Genomic DNA, 23671 nt, shown 5'->3' with positions numbered 1-23671 from the left:
CGCCCAATGCTCACATATTTTTAAGCGCTTCCTGAGCGCTCTGATTGAGGGAGCCAGCAGCACCATATCATCAGTGTTGTTGAGGCAAGTACCGCCAATATGTTGAATTAATTATATAAAATAATAAATAAAAAAATAATATTTTAAGGGTTCCGTACCCAAAGGGTAAAACGGGACCCTATTACTAAGACTCTGCTGTCTGTCTGTCTGTCACCAGGCTGTATCTAATGAACCGTGATAGCTAGACAGTTGAAATTTTCACAGATGATGTATTTCTGTTGCCGCCATAACTACAAATACATACTAAAAACAAAATAAAATAAATATTTAAGTGGGGCTCCCATACAAGAAACGTGATTTTTTGCCGTTTTTTTATATTTAAAAAAACTTTGCTACCAAGTGAAACACATTTTTTTCACCACACGTAGCGTATGCTGGGGAAATATTTACTATTAAACATTTCAAATGAAATTCAAATGAACGTTATTTAATACCTATGATCTATGATCCAAAATCATCATTTAAAAGTTAATTCTATTCGCTGACATCAGAAATCAACTCAAAATTTGCGTCAAACTACTTTGCCACTCTTGTGGATAAATTGCGACTTTCTCTTCCGTTTTTGAAAGATAAAGAGGGTCTTTACAAGCTTGTGGTAAAAAAAATAATTGTATCATAGTGTGTATAAAATTCACAGAGAGGTCGTTATTCATTAGGCATAATATGATGTTTTCTCAGACTAACCTAATGTTTATCTCTACTTCGTCTGTTCATAAGTTTTGAGACGCATGTAAACTCAAATAGTTCGATTACTGAAATGTTATACGATCACGTCGATTACATTCATATTTTTATTGAACAACTACACTAATTAATTAGAATAAATTGAGTTTATTTTAAATGGCCTTCTGTGCTTTTAATTATAGTCATTTAATATGTTGGCATTTAAGGGGTGCCGGCACGATCCCGAAAATAGTATGTTTACTAGCGGGAAAGTATCGGAAGTAAAAAAAAAACTAAAAGATGAAATATCAAGTTATACAGCAAAATATTGAGAAACGCTTCGACTATTATGCTGAATAAGCAATATTTAATTACCTTGCCTGTATTGTGGCGGGAAAGATATTTTCATGAGAAGGTAGTATTTTTCCTTATTTTTGAAGAAAACGTGCCAAATTCATAGTGCTGTTATGTAAAGTGATTTAAATGCCAACATATTAAATGACTATAATTAAAAACACAAATTAATTCAATTAATTCAAGTGTAGTTGTTAAATAAAAATATGAATGAATCGTATAACATTTCAGTAATCGAACTATTTGAGTTTACATTCGTCTCAAAACTTATGAACAGACGAGGTAATCTTACTCAAATCATTCCCGCACCGAAAACCCCGATGGTGCCCCGATGTATACATGTTAATTAGGGTAATATACGAATAATATGTGTTAGCTTTTTTGAAGAAAGAAGTTCTATACTAAAATATTTCGAAGTCTTGAGATTGTTGGTCTGAACTCTGACTCTGACCTTTTGGGACGGATGATGTATAAGATTTAATATTTATTTAACGAAAAAACTGTGTACAATATCATGTGCTGTCTGCTGTTTAATAACGGGTACCATCAGGGAGTCCTATTCGCGTTTGCAAAGAGCAGCTGACGAAGACACTATGCATACGGCTTTTGCCTCGTTGATTTACTGCCACTGCAAGATAAAGCCGAAACGAGGTGACGTCAAAAATCTGTTTTCTCTCGGGCCATAAACTCTGTTGGATTTCTCTGGCCTCCTTTGTAATGTATTGCACAATGACTCCGGGATGGTCCGTGCATCTTCGATACTTTACCTACGGCGTATTGTTTCGGCCGGCCGATGGGCGTCGTCGGCATTCTGATCCGATTTACAATTCGTTCCGACTTTCTTTACAATGTTAACAATAAGCCACATGCACAGTATCAAAGCTTTTTGTCATTTTCTTGCCAACCGGCGTGATTTGTTTCAATACTAAATTCTTGAAAGTTAAAATTAAAGAGCCGAACAACGCCTACTTTTACTTGCCTGTTAAATCTCTAAAATGTTTTAGCAAACGGCTTTTTAGTTGAAATATGAACTCTACCTGAGGCGGGCAGTCAGTAAAACTTTACAATGTCCCTAATTTGAGATTTATAGTCCCGCTCAGTGATGAATGGCTATTGTGAAATACGATATTGTGCTCAAGTAAAACAAAGAATACAGTCCTGGCTTGGAATTCAAATCTTTGTTTTTTATAAAATATACACACACGTTAATGATTGTTTGTTTTGATACTAAAATTGTATGATGCATTTAAGGATTTGGAAAATTATTTGTTTGAGAGTTGGTCCCATTATTAACTCTTAAAATTTTTAGACACATTTATAATTGTTTTATTTGAGTATATGTATTTCGTGGCGTTTGCTCTCGAAAAGCGCCTTTTGGTGAAGTGCAGTGAACAGAAGTACTCCAGAACACTTCTGCATTCTGGCAGTGTTTGGGCTAATTGTAATTGTTATGAGACTGCACTATTATAATTGATTATAATTTACACTTTAAAATGTTTTGTGCATTGGTTTTTTAATTTAAATTTATTGTTTTTGAAAATATATAACTATACATAAATAAAACCTTGTTGTTTTGTACAAATAATACCTTACTTCTGCTTATAAAATACAATCTTTATAGGCTCGTTAACGCGTAGCCAACAATGCTTATTTACACTATTGGTACCTATCCAATGTAGCGATACAAAGGTTTTCCTACCTACAATGATCGTTAATAGTTTTAAGATCATACGCGCGTTGACCTCCGCGGCTTCGACGCGGAAATAATTCGAATTACGTAAGCCGAGTCGAGCATTTTATATTGCTCCATTAAATGAGGCACGAGAGGTGGAGACTCGGAGAGCGTCTCACAACAAATAAACGAACTTCTCCGATGATACGGCTATTAGTCTTCCTACTGTGATTGCCACTCGAATTGGAGCCGTTTGGTCGTGACGAGTAATTAATTGTTAATTTATGTACCTACTTGGTATCCATAAAAGAATATGCGAGCCGCTAAATTATGTAGTCAGTTTAGTAACCTCATTCGGACTGCAATAAAACAGACATGATGACGTGAATACTAAAATTTAAACATATAGTAGTCGATATATTTATTACCAAATAAATTATATTTACAATAAGCTAAGTTAAGAAGCGCTGGTGGCCTAGCGGTAAGAGCGTGCAAATTGCAATCCGAAGGTCGCAGATTCAAACCCTGGCTCGTACCAATGAGTTTTTCGGAACTTATGTACGAAATATCATTTGATATTTATTTACCAGTCGCTTTTCGGTGAAGGAAAACATCGTGAGGAAACCGGACTAATTCCAACAAGGCCTAGTTTCCCCTCTGCGTTGGAAGGTCAGATGGCAGTCGCTTTCGTAAAAACTAATTCCTACGCCAATTCTTGGGATTAGTTGCCAAGCGGACCCCAGGCTCCCATGAGCCGTGGCAAAATGCCGGGACAACGCGAGGAAGAAAAAAAAAAGCTAAGTTATACACAGTGTTTTTCTAGTAAGAGTGTATTTTATAATAGCTGTATATATTGGGCAAACATTGCGACAATATGTTGTAACAACCCTTGACACCGGATGCGCTGCTCACATGTTCAGCAGACGGTCGAAGAAACGAAATGTGTGCTCCCATTCTATCTGTTCCCACAGCCAGTAACCGAGGGGATCGAGTCAAGGTTAGCTATGCGAATCTAATAAAAACACAACACAAAAACAAAACGTTGTTACATGTCTCAGTGTTCAAATGTATTTAGGTACTTGGTGATGCGATGCGGCGTTGCGTGCGGCAGGTGTTCGCGATCCTGAACTTATATTCGCATCGTACTGATACTTAGTTGTACGTAGAAACGAGTTTATTTATAGATGTGCCGCACAACCGCACAAAGCAGATAAATAAAAAAAAAGATTGTCGCAGACAAATTACGATAGCGTTTAATAGGCAAAAGGGAATATTAGATTCTAGACTTATTCTAGATTTTTGTAATGTATACTAAGTCTTTTTCTAGGTGTTACTGTTGACTTAATGTTTAAATTAATATAATAATGCATGCTGTGATTGCCTGTAAGTGGGGGATCAATAAAAAATGTGCCCTTTTTGTAACTTAATACTAGTATGTAAATTGTATCTTCTGTTGGTGATCCTAATAAACAAATAAACAAATTAGGTATACATACTTTGTAATTTCATCTATGTGATTTTAAACCACGTATTTAAATCGTTTTTCTGTTTCTTAGTACTATAGTCTTATCAGATTCAGATATTTTTTATTTGCGTGAATTATGGATGGCATTTTAGAGGTTATGTTTTGGCTGTCATAGGTTGGGAAATATTTAAAGTAAAACCGTTTTATAATACTTAGCTGTGAATGTTTTCACTTGATGTTTTCGTGTTTCCGTGTCATCACAAAAACCGGATCGACCAGTCCTCTTCTTAACAAAGTGACTGTACCGAATCGTTCTTCAACTCAAAACTTGTATTTCGACACAAAATTCAAACTCTTAAACAGTGTAGATTATTAAAACAACAAAAGCCTTGAAATGGCTAGGTTATGTTCATAATTCTCAGCAAGCAGCAAGTAGCACAAGTATATCAGTGAAGGTAACGCGTGGCTGTTACGCGTCAGAGCGGCCGTTCACCTGCCAATGTAATTGAACAAAAATGTACACCACTTATGTGTTTAAATACTTAATCCTTGTTAAATGTATCCTGGTCTTTTAACTCAAATGTAACTACAAAACGTTACACTTGATGCCCGACTGACGAAGGGAGCGTAATAATTGTCAAGTGTGCATATGTTTGAACCTTTTAATTTGGCAAGTTCTGTAGCACTATGTTACTACTGTTTTACTGTTACTATTGTGTCCATGAAAAATGATCAATAAGGACATAATGTAGCCTTAAACATACATATACCTGCATACATTCAACTAAACATACGTATGAATGATAATGTAAAACTTGTTGCGGTACGGTACGCAATATTAATAACATGAAACATGAACTGACTTCGTTTGAATTGACTTAATTACATGCTTTTGACACAGGTAAGACATGAAGATCGAAACCCGTTCGTATTGCCGAAGTGGTCCGAAGACAACCGAACAACATCATTTATTCAATACAACTTTCGTGACAATAAGGGTCTCTAAAGTTGTGACAGTAGACGTTTAAGCAAAATACTGACGCGCATTTTGGCACCTTTTGAAGGGTTCCAGAATTAGACGTCCCTTATCGAGCGACCCCGACCCATATCAGCTTTGCTCCCCTCGCATGAATAAATAAAAGCTCAATTTGTAGCTCACTCGTTTACGGACGCATTGATATAAATGCCTCCGGCCTAAAATGGACTGTCATACTTAACCCGCAACTTGAAAGAGCAGTATAAAGAAGTCGCTTTATAGTCTTTTAAGAGCTCTTTTATACTGGCCGTCAACAGGTTATGAAAAATCAATCACCCGCTTTTAGTGGCCAGTCCTGTTCAATTTATTCAATTATGTGATAAGTATTTACGAGGGGCGACTGAAAAGTTCTAAGCCTAAGGTAAGTACTTCGAGGTTGCATATACGTTAATAGCACTGACTACTAAAAAGACCAAAGTAAATTAATTAAAGAAACGAAATGTCATATTTCTTTTATTATTTCTCGAGATATTCAACGATATAGTTTTTCATGTGTGAGTTTTCAACGCATATTACAAAACCTTATTGAGCACCGGGTTGTAATTAAGTTCCTCACGAAAAATAACAAATCACCGCAAAGTATTTTTGAGGAAACGGCTTTTATTTACGGTGTATCTGGACCTTCTTATACTACTGTTAAAAAGTGGAGTTGACTTTTTAAACTTGGACGGGAGTCGATCGAAGATGACTCTTGCTCAGGGCGACCAACATCGCCTGTGACTGAAAAAAACATTGAAAGAGTCTAGAAATTTGTATTAGAGGATCGGAAAATTAAGATTTAGCAAATAGCTAAAACCTTAGGTATTAGGAAAAAAAGGGTTGGAGAAATTTTGGATCAACATTTGCACATGACGAAAGTTAGTGCTCATTGGGTGCCGAAAATGCTGACAGCTTTCGATAAAGAACGTCGTTTCCACACTTGTTAGGCATTTTTAGAATTGTACGAAGATGGTTTAAATGAAGTTTGTTCCCGTATAACGTCATAACGTAGTCCACAATCTATTATGAGACCTAAATTACGTGCCTCGTACACCCTCTCAACCGGCATGTTCATCAACATAACATCCGCTGATATACTGACACCAGCCAGTCCCTGCCTGCTGCCTGCTTGTGTTGTGCCTGCTGCCAAACACAAGGTATTTAGTTTTATTTGGGTTAAGTAATAGGCAGTTTTCTGTGGCTAATGATGCTATTGTGGAGAGATCTTGATTTAGTTTCTCTATAGCACTGTCAATGTCAGCTGGCTTACATGCTTTGCATGCTTAAATATTAAACTTAAAGCATCTGAAGTAATTCATTTGCTTGTTTGTACAAATTTCAATTAGGTTTTACGTGACTTTCAGAAATGCATGTACCTAAGTACGTGCACAGTGGTTGTCAATCAACACTATTGAGGCATTATAAAAATATGAATTCATAAGACTAGTCGAACAGGATCGAAAATAAACAAATATCCGTATCCTCAAGCGTCAACACGTTTTAGCTTATACATATGTTTACACAAACGGGGTGCGGGGTGCATAATAACGTAAAACATGTAAGACAGCCGGGAAGTGCTCGAATATCATGTATCGGGGGTGTTATTGTGTTCGCTAAAAATCCAATAATTGAATCGACTAAAAAACGTATAATAATTGAATCGGATAACAAATTTCATGAGAATCGGTTGAGAAATACGCTAGATATTAAGACCCCTACTCACCTTGCAACAAATAATACAAATATCATGCTATTTTTGATACATTGCGGCTTTTGATCGATCAATTGAATTTGTTGAACCTTCTTAGCCGGCAATGTACCTATCTAATAAAATATTACGCTATTAGTTGCAAATGCCTTTGGATGTCAAAGTTGACATTGGTCTGTCTTAGGAATCAAGTCGCATACACTTGGTAAACTAATAAAAAAACAGACTGTCAGGGAGTTCATTAGAGCCAATATAAGTGTATTCTATTCACGTATAGTGCATGATTGTTAAGGTTCTTGAGATCACTTGTAACTGGTCTAAGAACTTGATCACCCTCGCTCGTGAAATAAACGGGAACGGGAGTAGGTTTGTGTTTACCTCGCGCGGCTCATTCGGTATTAAAAGGGATCGACGTTGACGCGAGCTTTCGTCAAAGTCGGCATTTGGGGGTTTACACCTCCTACTGTGTAACCAAATTATGTTCATTTGCTCACAAATAATGTTAGAGCCAAGGGGTTGAAGCTTTTTGTTATTAATTTCAATTTAAGTTACAAAAGATATCAGTTGGGCTACTGTTACTAAAAAACCGGCCAAGTGCGAGTCGGACTCGCGCACGGAGGGTTCCGTACCATTACGCAAAAAAAAAAACGGCAAAAAAATCACGTTTGTTGTGTGGAAGCCCTACTTAAATATTTATTTTATTCTGTTTTTAGTATTTGCTGTTATAGCGGCAACAGAAATACATCGTCTGTGAAAATTTCAACTGTCTAGCTATCACGTTTCATGAGATACAGCCTGGTGACAGACAGACGGACAGTGGAGTCTTAGTAATAGGGTCCCGTTTTCACCCTTTTGGGTACGGAACCCTAAAAAGGGAAGTCATTAATGCTATGACGGGTGGATTTCATTGTTTTTTAACTAAGAAAATTTCCCGGTCTGGTTTGGCAGATCGACATGATTGCTGATAGACTGATAGTGCTACCCGATGCAACGCACGCAGTGTATTTCTAGACTCAAAATATTGTAAATGTGTGGTGATGGGCGTGCCATCGTGAGTTGGTGAGATGCACTGTGCACATCGTGTGTCTACCTAGTCGGCTCATAAGTTCTGTCACTGGCCTTTAAAATTTAAATTTGGAACTCCTAAAACAAAAACCGTTCTGCATTTGAATTTCGAATCTTTATTAAATATTTGAGTAGTATAATTTTGCAATTTTCTGTTTCCTTCAACATGGAGTGGACGCTTAAAGATAGCCGTACCGCAATAATTGCACTATATCGTTGTGGTCACTCGCCGACTAAAATTTTTAAGCTACTTGAAAATTTAAAATTCTCTCTAAGATTTATCGTACCATAGAAAGATACAGTGAGGTCTCTAGTTTAAATGACAAGAAAAGAAGCGGTCGTCCGCGTACAGCTAGGACTCCAGCGGTTGTACTTACAAGCAATTAGGGCACGCATTGCCAGAAATCCCGCTAGGAAACAAAAAGTTATGGCTCTCCAGATGGGTTTGAGCAAAAACACGGTGAAAAGAGTGCTTAATCAAGACCTGAGACTTCGTGCTTATAAACGAAAAACTGGCCATCTTCTCAATGGTCGGCTTAAAGCTTTAAGGCTTAAAAGATCTAAAGCTTTATTGAAGAAGTACGCTAAAAATAAGCACCGTTGTATACTGTTTTCGGACGAGAAAATTTTTGACATAGAAGAAAACTGTAATAAAGAAAATGATAGAGTGTACGCTCGCAATAGTAAAGAAGCGTCTAATAGCATTCCCCGTATTCAAAGAGGTCATCACCCTTCATCTGTGATGGTTTGGCTGGGAGTTTCTTATACGGGCGTCACTAGTATGCATTTTTGTGAGAAAGGAGTAAAAACTAGTGCCAAAGTGTACCAAGACACGGTGTTGACTAATATTGTGAAACCACTATCCCATACGATGTTTCTAAACCAGCATTGGGTTTTCCAGCAGGACTCTGCTCCAGCCCATATGGCAAAGTCTACACAAGCCTGGCTCGCCTCCAATAAAATCGACTTTATACGGCATGAAGATTGGCCCTCCTCTAGCCCAGATCTTAATCCTTTAGACTATAAAATATGGCAGTATTTAGAGGAAAAGGTGTGCTCAAGACCTCATGCAAATCTAGACTCGCTGAAAAAATCTCTTGCTACGGCAGTGGCCAATATCGACATGAAAGTGGTGCGTGAATCCATTGACGACTGGCCACGAAGACTTCAAGCCTGTGTAGATAATTATGGCGGTCATTTTGAATAAATGTTATACATTTAGATTCTCTAGTTTATAAGCTTTCAAACGCTGTACAAATTATACGGAATAAACTTAAACTTTTGATTTTATTTGATACTATGTATATGACAGAACTTATGAGCCGACTAGGTATAATACTGTCCATACTGCGTCGTGTTCGGTTACAATAGTGTGTCTTAAACGGCCATGTAGTAACACATGACAAATTTTATAGTATACAGGTGTTATGAAATCTGGATACGTTTTTGTTATACAATATGCATTATCACTATTATCAGATTAATCGGATTATTTTGCACAATCGGATAAATTGGATGAAAAAATATAGCACATACACCACCGCTCATAACTATTTAGGCACTCGTAATTTTTTCTATACAATTGTATACAAAATCGACTTTCAGAATTATACCGCTTAGTCGCAGTCGGGTAATAGTTTTTTGTGGAGTTTACTTTGTTAATTTAACAGACATATCGAGCTTCATAATAATGTGCAGAATATTCGTGTACATTGCCTATTTACCAAATGGCAAGCGTAAAAAAATCCATAAAACGTTTTCCAGTACAAAATCGTTTTATTTTGTATGAACTAGTACATAAGGGTTTTTTAAATCGTTGCATAAAGTAAACTCGAAATTTTAAAGGATGTCTTTTGAAAATAGAACTTCATACATTTAGATAAAATATTTCTTGTTTAAGGAGACTCGATTCAATGCAAATGCGTCGCATCTGCTTTGTGATTGGTTGACCGACAAAAACATTTTATTTTATGTTGTAGTAGAAACAATAGCTTCATAAGTCAGAAACGCGCATGTCTTCATATAGCAACAACCATACCCTACGAAAACAGCTTAGCGTTGCTTGTTAGTCTCCATAGGCTACGGTGGCCAAAATCGAGAAAAAACTGGCTTAAAATTGAATTTAGCAAGGAGCAAGTACCAGGGCCTCATGAGTTACGAGGAGGTGTCGTTGACCAACCCGCCGAGGGCGCTGGGCCCGCGGCGGCCGGGACGCGTACGAGTATGAAGGTATCGCAGGCTGCGGCAGCTCGCGTATCTTAGCTGTATACTTTTGGTTTGTTTACCTATATGATTCTACTAGTTGAAAGCATTATTTTTTTGTCTCGTAGAAAAAGTATTGTATACAATAGTGATATAATCAAGCTTTTCAATCTCGTACCTTAACTTAAGCAACTCAGCAAGCTTCGTTGCTTAAACACGGTACTCGACTGAAAAGCTCTCTATTATATCACGATTGTATAAAATACTATTGAGCGGTAGTGTATAAGAATATTTCATTTATTGCATCTGGTTGTTACATTAGGTATTAGGTACGTAGTAGTAATAAGATTCACATGGATCCTGATAGGGCACAGCAATCTAAAAAAATCTAAATCCTTAATCTTAAATCTAAATTATTCTAGGTATGATTAGGTACAGAATATTAATGTCATATTACATAAATTAAGTCTTGTAACAATGGTTAGCCGATTGCATGTAGTTTCAATTTAAAATTTTACATAATATATAGCAGCAGGAAAATAACAAAATAAGACCTTGTTTTGAATGAGTTTCCGACCTAGTTAGATCACGGTTCCAAGTTCCAAGGCACTTGTATTCGCATTTGACATAAAGTGACTCATTCAGAGGAAAACCCTTACGTGACTCAACTTGTTATCGGGTCGCGCTTAGGGTTACCAGTCGACAGGAATTATGGACATGTTGGGTTTTTTATTATTTGTCAGGATTTCTGCGGGGACTGTGGAAAAATCTGAAATGTTTAATAAGAAAATGTATTTTTTAGAAAACTTCATGACTAAAAATACTGCTTAGTTAACAGGCGGCATTGTTCAAATTCGTTAAAAATGCCCTTGTTTAAAATTTAAGAATGCCCGATGGAATGTCAGGAGTCAGGAATTCATTTGGAGGAAGAAAGTTACACGATTTAGTATTGTATCCGGACTATCTGGTAACCCTAACCGGGCCGCGCTTACCCTCTGTTTACATAAACGGCGTAAGCGCAGTCGAACCAGTTCTGCCGAAGGCTCTTTAGTAAGTAAGTACCTTAAGTAGCTGTAGCCCTGTTGATATCCTTAACGTTGTGGTTGTCATATTTGTGAATGAACGTAATTGAAACATAATAATAGCTTTCGTGTGTTGCGGTTGACTTCACTAAAGGCGTAGATGCGTAATTGTCTTGCAGGAGGTAGGGTGGAATATACGATAAACTGTTTACTTAAAAGAGGTAGTACGACGTATAAATAAAAATAATTAATATGGTCGAATCTCAAGGGAGTTTATAAAGGAGCGTTAAAATAAATAGAAATACTTTAAGGTGTCGGTTTTACATATCTTATGTATGCTTTCTTAATACGTCCTGTCATCACGCAAATGTCATAAGTGTCATAACATTTGTGGCTATCTTGCAATTAAAACATCTTTTCGTCGGAAAAAATGATTTCATCGCCCTCATGCCAAGCTAGCAAGTCCCTGCATTTTTCTGGGCATTGTTCATCCATGATTTTTATGTTTTTTGTAGGCCTTCAATCCAAGATCATGTCGTAATATACGACTCATTGATCGTCGGGATATTTTCATATCTTTAGCGAGTTTACTTGCACCTTGGGCTAGTTTTCGCCGAATTCGGCCACGAACGCTTTTAATTATATTTTTGACGCGAACAGGTTTGGGCCTGATTTTTGAAGATCCTGTTTTTTTGAATCGCTTAGTGGTCCGAGATATGAACCTGACATTAATATCAAAATGTTTTAGGACACTTAATCTGCTCAACCCTGTAGATTAAACATTTAGTTAGTGCATTGTCTCACCAATTCGGTGGCCACCAGCCAAGAGTCACCCCACACTATCCAATCCGAGCGGACCATTCTGTCCGCTGGAATGTCTATTGTGAAATATCGCTATTCGCTAGCGTGCTTTTTAAATCATCCCATTTATTTATTATATGAAATTTTCTGAAATTACCAGTAGCTATCGCTCTGTTAATAGTTGTGATTTCAGTTGCATCTAATTTCCGTTTACGACTCGTGATTATCTATCTGATTTAGATTTGATTTCTCAAATACCAATATAGCAGTGTTTACTCCGCAAGGTGTGCTCAAACAGCCAGTTGTGCATTCAAGTACGCTGTACCTAGTTTGCATTTATCATTTATTCTGCGAATTCTGCTAAATCTTTAGAAAGGAAATATCTTAAAAGTAACGACAACCGGTTAATTTAATATATTTGTTATGATTTCAGAAATCTCATAATACCTATGAGATATTTCATATCTTGAAATAACGAGATAAAGTGCCTTGCTAGGGTACCTACCTAGCTAGCTAATGGTAAAGAAATGTTTGGCATACAATTGATTTTGACACGTAATTTTATTCTAAATTTCAAGTTTTGCCTAGCTTAAATAACTAACTATTATGTGTGTATAAAATTAATCGCGTTGGAGCTACAGAAGTGTGACGGTCTGTTTACGACCCAGTTTCTGCCAGGTCAGCGCGAGACGAATCTCCGTCGTTAACACTTTGGACGGGCGTTAACGCTGTTTTAGATCGAGTTATTTTGAGTGCCACTGTTTCTGTTTATGCTGCTCTAGCCTTATTTATAGCTACTTGAACTTATTATACGTTGTAAACGCGGTTGCAAAACGAGGTCTGATATCTCGAAAACGAAAATCAAATTTCTTTATTTGCCTCTCTATCGTTCGAATATGCAAGAGCGGCAGAGAGGCAGATAACGAAATTTTGATTTTCTTTTTACGCGGTAGGCCCACTGTATTGAAAGATTATGACGATTAAGCAATTACAATTAGAGAAGCGATACTCATCTATTTAGTTTCTTTCTATACATTATTAATTTTCTTGGTAGTTGATAGTTAGCTGATTAGAAATAAACAAAACATACTTTAAACAAATAAACACTAAAATGTTATAAAAAGGTGATGCATATGAATGCGTCATTTAAAAGATAAATATTTGCACAAAAACCAAGGATAAAGTTACTTTGATCAACAAATCTTTTTATTTATTTATTTAAACTTTATTGCACAAACACTGAAAAAATGACAAATGGCCGACTTAATGCCTAAAGGCATTCTCTACCAGTCAACCAGCTTCTTCAGCTAAAACTTCGTCAAAACATATCACGAACTTCTAAAGAGGTCAAGACTCAAGACATTCTATCTTTTGTTCTCCGACAAATTTGTTTCTGCACTGGTGATATCAATATCTGCTTCATAATGCTTTTTTTTTGCAATCTGATAGCTTGTTCAGATTCGATAGACTATGCTGGAATGAAGGGATTTAAGGCTTATAGCATATATGACAAGTTGGCGACACAAACTGGCGTAGAGCCAGATTTTACATTAAGTGCCATGAGTATAAACATCTATGGAACGCCATTACCACCTGCTTTCCTGTTTTGAGATATTAAGCATCTTACGAGTACATACAGCGACGAATCCCTATAACTTGTGTAGTAAAATTCTGTAAGTCCTCTTGTAATTAATTTAATACGTACTTATGTATAATTAAAATATTGATTACAAAGTTAATGTGGCTTTTCCACAGAATGTATAAATAACCCTTTGAGGTAGGAGCATATCAACAGCAACTAATTGATATTTTACATTTATGCAATTTGCAATGTGTGAAAGGTAGGCTTCACACTATAGTACATATAGGTATATATGTATACTACTTACTAGCTTCTTTAACGTATAAAATCCGTAATGCAAGTATTTTGCTACAACAGGTTGGTTGTAAGTACAAACACTTCAATTACCCTAAAAAAAGAAACAATGCCGCCTAATTAAAATATCTGGCTGTGCTATTTAATAAATACTTCGGTAAGTACCTGTTCTAATTTAGACAAAACCAAAACAGTTTGAAATCGTTCGCCAGTAGGTATAGCCAATTAGACACGTATCTACTAGAATAATGTTCATCTGTGTTATATTCCCAATTGCTATATTTTCAAAGACTAGATATTGCATAACGAGTTTAGATATCGTAATGAATGCAAATTATCTGTATCTAACAAGTCCAGCCGTACGAGGATAATGCTGTAACGTATTAGTCATATTTGTCAAGGCCGCGAAGTAGTCCCCTTAGTTCTATCATGTCTTGCGTTTTAATATTTTCTTAGAACTCTACATTCATATTATAAGTGCTATTTTATTTTTACATTTTCATAAGAATAATAAATTAGTCATCGATCTGAACTGTACATATTCATATAGGAATTAGGAATTGGCACTTGCATTCATGGATGTTTAAAAAATGTGATCGCCTGATATTCGGCTACCGATTTCGATAAAATTTTAGAAACGATTTGGAATAAAAAAAAAATATACAATTACAACGAGCTTTTAATGCATAATCATATACACATTCATCAGTGTGTTTGAAGACAAGCCAGATCACTTAGCAATTGTAATGTTTTGTTGTCATAAATGTCTATTTGGAAAGTGGCAATTTAAACTAAGAAAACATCGTTTTTTTGGCAGAAATTATGTCCAGATTGCGTGCTAAAAGACGCACGTTGAAAAAGTACTTACATTTTCGTGTCATATTTAATTTACTATTAATAAATAATCCACTATCTGCAATTAACGTTGTTAATTGGGGACGTATTGTACGTTTAGTACGGTTATGTTTTTGGTAATAAATAACCAGTAGTTAGCGAATTCAGTAAACAACAGCATCGGTGAGCGGGCAAGGTGCGAAAGGGTTGACGTGTTGAGTAATTATTATAGGCAGCTGCTATGCATACGTGCACGCTCCCCCAAACGTGCATGCGATTGCTAAATAAATACCCCAATCAAAATGCGCGGACTTCAATAATAATACTTCCTAGTTGTATTGATTTCGGAACTGTTATAAGATAAGTAATAATCATTCGCAGTATCCGCAAGTCTTTATTTCTTACGAATCTATTAGACGCTTTATTTTGCATAGAACTTAATAGGTGGAGAAAATGAGCACTAACGGCTTGCGAAGAAGTGTTCAAGACAATCTATCTAGCTGGCTAGAGCTGGCTAAATTTATGTTACCAGTCAAAGTCAATTGGTCAAATTTTCGGGAAATATGATAGCTTCTTGATTTACTTTATTAGTATCAGTAGTAGTAGTAGTAGTAGTAATAGTAACACATACAGTCAACGTCAGTCATTGGGGTAAAAGCGCACGTCAATGCACATACTGCACTCGATGCACGACCACGAACACCCCGTGCAGCGGTCGAAATCGAAACCTCTCACTACGAACAAAAAAGCTGGTAAACAAAATCTTCATGCGGTTGCGGCTTACCTTTACCGAGCGACCAGACCGTGAACAATCGTGAATTATCATGTGGAGTGCTCACAGACATACACATAAATAGACCTACTCGTACTTTTCAAAACGATCGAGTCACTTTCAAATTTACTTTGAGGGCTTTCCAAGTGAATAATACCGTCACTCAACGGTCAGTGATAAAAAGAGCAAAATTAATAAAAACCTAAATAATAATATAGTAATAATACTAATAATACTTCGAAAACCGTACAACTTTTACTGAGGTCATGTTAAGCTGGTTTGGATGATCATTTTAAGATCATCTACCTCCAGTGTCAGTTTGACGTGCTATTTTTGGGACACCCTGTATATCTATTTTGTAGGAAATTTTATACATTTTTTGCTACGGCCACCGTTTACAAGTTATTTACAAAAAACTATAAAAAGGGACCTTTAAACCCCCTCTACCCGTTAGCTTCACCCTCTACCCCCCGGTACTTTTAGTAAGTATGTTGTTTAATACACCATTCCCTACAACTATGCCAAAATACGCTTATACACGAATTATTTCCCCCGATTGGCAATTTTTGGTGTTCGTTTGGTGAGCTAGTATATACGGAGACCAGTAGGGATTGATAGTCCTTCGTAAGCTTTTGTCATTTTATTCCGCTCTACGGGTTTAGGTGATCTGCTACGACTACGACACGACAATGATTTCCTTCGACTAGTGTCGCTACTCGGATCGGAAGCTTTGTTAGTTGTTCTACTTGATATAAATGTCTGCGTGTCTTTTGAAAGAGGCCGTTTGTTAAGCTAGACGTGTAATAATGCCAGCAACGCTCTGTCATCGTAAACGGATTGTGTTGTTTGCAAATTGTGCTTAATAGCCCATTAGGTGCGCCGTTGATATGTTCGTATCTCGCTTAAACGATGGCTATACGTTCAATATATTACTTCCAAGTGTAATGATTTGGGTTCGTCTTAAGCAAAAGGTTCTACCTACATAGTTCGACTCGACGTAAATCGTATTTATTTTTATACCAATATAGTGAATATAAGGGCTGTACCGTACCCCTAGTGTAAATTTCATTCGATAGCGTGACGTGACGTACGCGTTTGCGTTGTCATTTTGTATTGGATTTAGAGTTTCCATAACGTCCCGCTTGACGCGCTGTTCAAAATCCCATTCAAAAATAGACATAAAGTAAACGCGAACGCATGTCACGTTATCGAGTGAAATTTACACTAGGGGTTCTGGTATAACATGCATTTGACTTCGTTCTCCGTTGAACTTACAAGTCGCAGTATAAAAAATACACCCAAAAGTATAAAAATATAAACAAGTTCGGGAATAGCTGTGTAAGGCCTGTGCCGAAAAAAAACTGTAAGTAAATTTCAAACGGCTGTATTTTTTTTCTCAGCAAGATGACGACGGCTTTCTTACCGCAGTTAAAAGTCCTATTATTAAATTATATATTCCAATATAAATAATTCTGGTTTTACCGGTGAATAGAAATCACTGTGTTCTTTTCCAAATGGCAAGAAAATTTTCAACATCCTCCATGCTTGCTTTCGATTCACTGAAATTTACCTCAAAGTTTCGTCCATTTCATAATAAACAACTAATTTAGTACGTTGTCTGTTGAACAGAGGTCTCGAAGCGGCAGACCTCTAGGAACAAGTGACCGGCGCCTATCAGAAAGATTGTCAATAAAATTTGCGCCCGCCCCCGCATGCCCGTCATTTTTATCGTGAAAATTTACAGTGCGGCTAAAGTGAAACGAACTAATAAACAAACATAGTATATGATTCGTACAAAAGTTTGGATAGCTAAAGTACCCGAAAATTTGCGTTATTAATTTCTAGGCCAAGTCGAAAATCATACAATTTCCTTCGTACAAAAAGTCGCATTTTGTAATAGACGATGAGCAAAGTAAGACCACCATTAAATACGTCCTGCAGTGCCGTTCTTTCGACTATTAATGGGCTCAAAGCAAGAGTTTATTAAAAGAGAAGGATAAAATAAAACAGCCAAAAAACTTTAACAACTCCAGCAGGTGTTGGGATGGTGCAGGTAAATATGAAAAACAACTCCGTAAAAAGCTGCCACCTAATGCGCTAGGGAAAAGCTGCCTACAGAAAATTTAATAATAAAAAAACTGATAAACTAAAAGTAGCTTTATATTCTAGTAATCCAAAAATCCTTATCAATTGCATCAGTTTTTTTTTATTTAAAGTTTACAGTTTTTTTCGGTACACCCTTAAAATGGAAAAAGAAAAAAACAGTTCATTTATGTACATACATATATGGTAAAGGCGAAATTGCTTTAAAGCTTTTGTATGTTTTTATTACCATAGAATTGTCGTCAAGGCGTGTCATCCAGTGGCGGATTAGCCACGTCAGCCGCGTGGCAAAAGTAGCAAATGCCACGGACCCCGCGCGTTTGGGGGCCCCGCGCACGCATTATGGCCGTAAAAAACCCAAGTTTCACTTCGACAAAATTAAAACAATACATGGGCCCCATGATAGAATTTGTAGTAGTAGTAGTAGTAGTAATAGTAGTAGTAAAACTCTTTATTGTATAAAAAGAAACATAAAACAAGAGAAAAACGCATCATTTGTTCAAAGGCGAACTTATCCCTTTCAGGGATCTCTTCCAGTTAACCTTTGAGCAATTGAGGGAGAATTGCTACAGGCTCCGCGCTGGCTTAATCCGGCACTGGTGTCATCATCACCGAAGTACATTTGACAACTCACCGTTCTATTTATCGTTGAATTGAAATATTAAAGTACCTATTCTATAAGCAAAAAAAGGTTCACAAAAACGTGCTACGCGTTTACCCGCTCTAAATACAAATTTATATAAAATAGACCTTCATTGGTTATTGCGTAACAGGGCGAGGTAATGGGTTCTTGAAATTAAATATCGATTGACCGGAGAGCCAGTTGGCCGCATGATTAGTCCGCAGAATCGGCGCTCACGCTTGACTAGGTGCTTTTGCATCGTTCGCTTTTCAGCAAATAATGCCTCCGATCGTTTACACGAATCACTGCCCAGCTCCCCTGCGCCTGTGCCGTGTGTTAACATTGTTTGCTCGAACTCTGGTAAGCATACTAATATGACATTGAGACTCGTAACAACTCTTTAATTGGAGAGCGCGATATTGGTTTATCTGAATTTTGGACACTAACTATTGGAATGCCAATTATTCTGTATTTTTCTGTATTTTATCGTTTTTAAACGCAGGCGACCCGTCTCAATCCTACCAGCATAAGGGTCACCTTAACAACAAAGCGTTATCAGAGATCAAACTTATACTGGACATATGCTTGGTACGTGATGGAATAGTTTGAAAGCGCTGTCAGTGAACGCTCTTTCAATTACAGACTGGTTCACTTAACGCGTTTTTATTAACTTCGATTCTTATTATTATTTATTTAACCTTTATTGCACATTACAAGAAAATATAAATTATTATTGTTAATTCAGAATTTGTTTCGTTTCTTTAACTCATTTTTAATTAATATCCTTATGAGTTATGATCCATTACGCTGCAAGTAATTTGCGTATATATTGCAATAACTTTCTTATCTATTGTTTACGTTTTTTGGTATCTCATGTGGCTCGTTAGTATACAGCTATACATCTATATTGATGTACAGTGCACGAGGCACGAGCACCATAAAAGCGAAAATGTTCTAATTCTTTAACAATAGGATCTTCAGTATGCTTTTTCGGAAGCAGAAAACAGTATAACATACTATCGTACAAGTGGAATGTATTTTATTGATAATACTGGCAATTTGCGAGTATTTCTTGCTCTCATACTTTTTCTGATAATTATGTGTGTGTAATTTAAAAATATTATTCTAAACATGCCTAGGGGCGGGGCGGTTCGTTTGTACCTACATACATAGATTAAGCGCTCCATGGAGCGTGGAGTACGAAGCTGTCTACTTGTCTAGTGTACGCTCATTGCTCTTGAAGGAATAGATAATTTAATGTTATTTTTTGTTTGTTCCAGCCCTAGCGGTACGGCTTTGAGCACGCTGCCGCAACTGAGGGACTACCTACAGACGGCCGGCACTTGCAAGTGCGGCCTGCCTTGCCCTTTACGACCGGAGACCACCTTTAGTTTTGACTCTAAGGTAATAATAGTATAAAATGTGTTTAGACATAAAAAATCAGAGATGACATAAGAAAGTTGTTTTTTTATGTTACTTTTTCTAGGTAATTAATTGTTTCCCTGAACACATGTGTGTGTGACACTTAACTAGTCCAGCTTTTGCACGTATGTGTAAAAACCCGTAATTTTTAAACAATATTCGAGTGGTCTTTGAAATATAATAAATATTAACATATATTTTTTGGACATTGGGTGTTGAAAGCTCTTTAATTGCTTACTGTTTCTATGGTTACTCCAGCTGTCACAAAATTCCAGTTATCGGAATGCTTGCGCCTGTCTCGTACTACTTTTTGCGAGGTGGAAATGATTCCATTTAAGCCCACTGCGGCGTCTGTTTTTTGCAATCAAAACGTCGTTTATATAAATTTATGAGCGTTTATTGCACCTTACATAAAAAGTGGAACCATTCCCGAGGTAAAATTTTATCTGGTTAGAATGACCATGTAGCTGCAAGGCGTCTTCAACGGTAGGGAGATAATTAAGTTTACTATCTTGTTCGTTGTAACGTTTTCACACGGCATTTAAAATACACTGCATTTATCAATCTTCTGAACAATGCCGCGTAACTGCGGCAGTTAGAACACTTGTAATATTAGCATTAGTATAGTCCTCAGAATCGGAGCCTACAAGGTGGATGCAAATATCTGCATATTCATTGCCGTGGATCAACGTGGATTATGTGTTTTACAATTTATCTTTGATATTTTCCTAAATTCAGAATTCGTCAAACTGCCACTCGGAAAAAGTATGACTGATTCTGATGAAGTCCTGTTCTGATTCGTCTGGTAAAAATATTATTTTGGACCCATAAAAATATGTAGTAAATCATTGTTCGTGGCGTGCCTCTTAAAACAGACATAGAATCTATTACCTTTGGACTATAGGTCATTGATTGTCACCTGTCATTGATTTCATCTACGTATTCTACTTTGATAAAAGCTCTTATCAACATGCCTCTGTTGAAAAGATGGCATCCTGACGTTCGACAGCCTTATTATTTCTATAGATAGTTCACACGTTGTTAGTCACTTCTATTGTTAGGAATCAAGATTCAAGGTATGGTATATCTATTGAAGTTCCTTTGAAGTAGTGTCAAATACTGGCAGATTTTAGCAATAATTTACTTAGGATTGATGTACTTACTCTTAGTTGCTAAAACGGTATATATTATATATGTTACATATTGACAGCTGTTTACTAAATTACACAAATCAATCAATTGACTTTAGGTATTACTATTAAACACCTACATTCATTAACTTCCATTAATTTATTCAATGAAATGTTGCATTTTTACCGAATGAAGAGTGGATAGCGGAACGAACAGAGGCAGAGGCGAGGCAAATTAATGTACTTGACAATAATTATCATGTCAAGGAGACAACGATCGGTAATAAAATTGCTTATGCCTATCTCACCCTGTATTGAAGGTTTAAATCCAATACTAACATAATTACTGTCACAATTAAGTGTCTCTCTTCATTAATAATGAATACCTAATAAAGGAAAACAAACAAATGTACATTTTACTGCTTTAAAAGCAATGTTGCATTTGTAATAATTATGAGTCAGTAGTAGTTGTTTTTTTTTGCGTACACGACAATGTTGCAGACGAAGGTTATAGTGTTAATGTGTAATTATGCGTTTCACTTGGCTCAATACATTGATTTCCGTATGATAAGGCCCCGTACGCACTACCGGGGCGGTTGTGATTAACCGCTTAGTGCGTATAAGCGCCGCGGTGGCGGTTTTTCATATTTTGATCGACCGCGCGGCTAGCCGCCTCCGCGGTTAACCGCTAGAGCGTATGTTGGCAATAAATAACTATAATTATGTCGTGATTTCGACTGATTTTACTTAACGTGTTTTTGATAACGCATAAATATGTATGTTAAAAACAAAAGCAAAACGAAACCTAATAAAAGACTCATACAATGTCAATATTCAATATAAAGAGAAAATACATGGACGAACTGATTAAGTTTTAAATGCCTCAATCTAGTACAATAGTTATGTTAAGTAGTACCCAATAATTAACTCACCCAATGATTGGTTACGCATGTATATGCTAAACGTATGTTGAAAGTTGAAATTGAATTGCTAATAAAATATTCTGTGTCCTTGGTACCAGTAACAATGTAAAGAAACAAACAAAACAGAATTTTGAAGAAGCCACGCCACGAGTAGTACCGCGATTGCGACAAGCGATTTCATTTTTATAGCTTCAATTTGCTTTGCAATACAAAAGCTACATTTCAAATTCAGGTCTCGATTCAACTCACAGCGCTGAGCGTCTAGATAGGTCTATGGAATGGTATCCCATCCATCGCCGACAGAACGAAAGGATACGAGAGGGTCGATCCGTCTGAATGTGAAATCGAGATCTCGCAGAGTGCATCTCAAGACGAATGCTCGGGACAAAGAGGAATCGATGCGGGCGCAGAGGCGGGGCAGGGGGGACAGTGCAGCGACCTCCCCCCTCTGGGCCGTGCAATTTGTACATTTCAAGTGCACACAAAGGCGAGGCGAGGAGGTCGCAGCAAGCTTTGACAGAATTAACTTGTCCGTCGCACGAATGCGAAGGCCCACCTTTATTGGATCGCGCGGACAAACGAGAAGGAATTTTAGATGCATGCAATTTCGAGCCGGAGCGTTAGACACTTCACGCTTCGCTGCACTTTAATTCACTGAGTGTTGGACGTCAATCCTTATTTCGCAACGTGTAGAAAAACACTGTTCACTGTTTGGCTAATGGAGGGAAATAGCCGCAAATGTTCACGCTTCGTTTTACACGTGCGCTAAAATCCAGTAAAAGGAGAATGCACGAATCGAAGACGCGAATGCGGAGACTATAAAATTAGCAAAAGTTTAATTATTATTCATTATTGTCGGATTAAGGGCCAGTTGCACCAAACCATCGGTTACCGTTAAAGCGCTCTCTGCTGACTGCTGAGGTGCTGAGTGACGTTGATCAGTCCGCTAATTGTGGTTGGTACAACTGGCCCTAAGTTATTAAAATTATACCTAATAGGACATATTTTACTAAATGGATCGGAATCTGAAGGATCCGGCCTAATAGAGGATTATTTTGATTGCAATAACAAAATTGTTATCGATATGATCTGTCAGTATCAAATGTGAGGTTTCGGGTTTAAGAAATGTTACTTTTGACACTGACAGATCATGTCCATAACAAAACCCAGTTCTAATTATAACCGGTTATTTCAATTAGAATAAGCCTCCTGTAAAAATTTTAGATCTTATTATCAAATTCAAATCGTTTATTTACCAAATATTTTACAAGTTGACATCACAGGTTGAACAAAAAATAATAAATTAGATTTTACAATTAAGTTAATATCCATCGGCCCCAAACTAGGCGCAGCCTGTATCTCGGGAACCGGGTAAATACAATTTACTGAGAAATTTTAACAATACTGAGTATGATGGCCGTTGATTGAACGAGAGATATCAAATATGAACTATAAATTAATTGAACTACAAAAAAGTGCATGCAGGAAAATATATGCAAACAAAAAAAAAAAATACAATCAAAATAAAGCATTCAGGAGAGACATGCGTGAGGGGATTTTTTTTTTTTTAGGCGTGGTGTGTGTGTGTGTGTGTGTGTGTGTGTGTGTGTGTGTGTGAGTGTGTGTGTGTGTATACGCTACCTAAGTATGAATAATTTCTTCTGTCTGATTGTAAGACTGAGAAAGAAGCCATTTCTTAGTTTTCGATTTTAAGATAGAGAAAGAGAAGTCATCAAAGTTACATAATTTAGAAACCCTATTGTAGACTGTAGGGTGTAGGAAGAATGGAAAGCGTTTAGCGAAAGCAGTATTAACTCGAGGACAACAGACAGTCAGGTGATTAAGACGTTTTTGTCGTCGTCTTACGTGGTCTACTGAAGCTACAGCAGTTCGATGAGATTCAGTAACAGCTTTTACTACGAAAAGTTGACGAACTCTGAGAACTGATGATTCTCCGTACAA

General features: G+C 36.9%; 1 protein-coding gene across 4 annotated transcripts in view; it reads left to right on the top strand.

The window, feature by feature from the left end:
• The window catches only part of LOC134743655 (uncharacterized), a 92594-nt gene that overhangs the window by 10835 nt on the left and 58088 nt on the right, over positions 1-23671 (top strand). For all 4 annotated transcript variants that reach the window (XM_063677236.1, XM_063677234.1, XM_063677237.1 and 1 more), the window contains exon 2: positions 19515-19638. In XM_063677236.1, coding sequence (XP_063533306.1) covers positions 19515-19638 — 124 coding nt within the window. The remainder of the gene's footprint in view (positions 1-19514; positions 19639-23671) is intronic.

Source organism: Cydia strobilella, chromosome 8 (genome assembly GCF_947568885.1).
Source record: "Cydia strobilella chromosome 8, ilCydStro3.1, whole genome shotgun sequence".
NCBI classification, from domain to species: Eukaryota; Metazoa; Arthropoda; class Insecta; order Lepidoptera; family Tortricidae; genus Cydia; species Cydia strobilella.
Note: the sequence above shows the minus strand (reverse complement) of the source record. Positions and strands in the feature narration are given on the sequence as shown.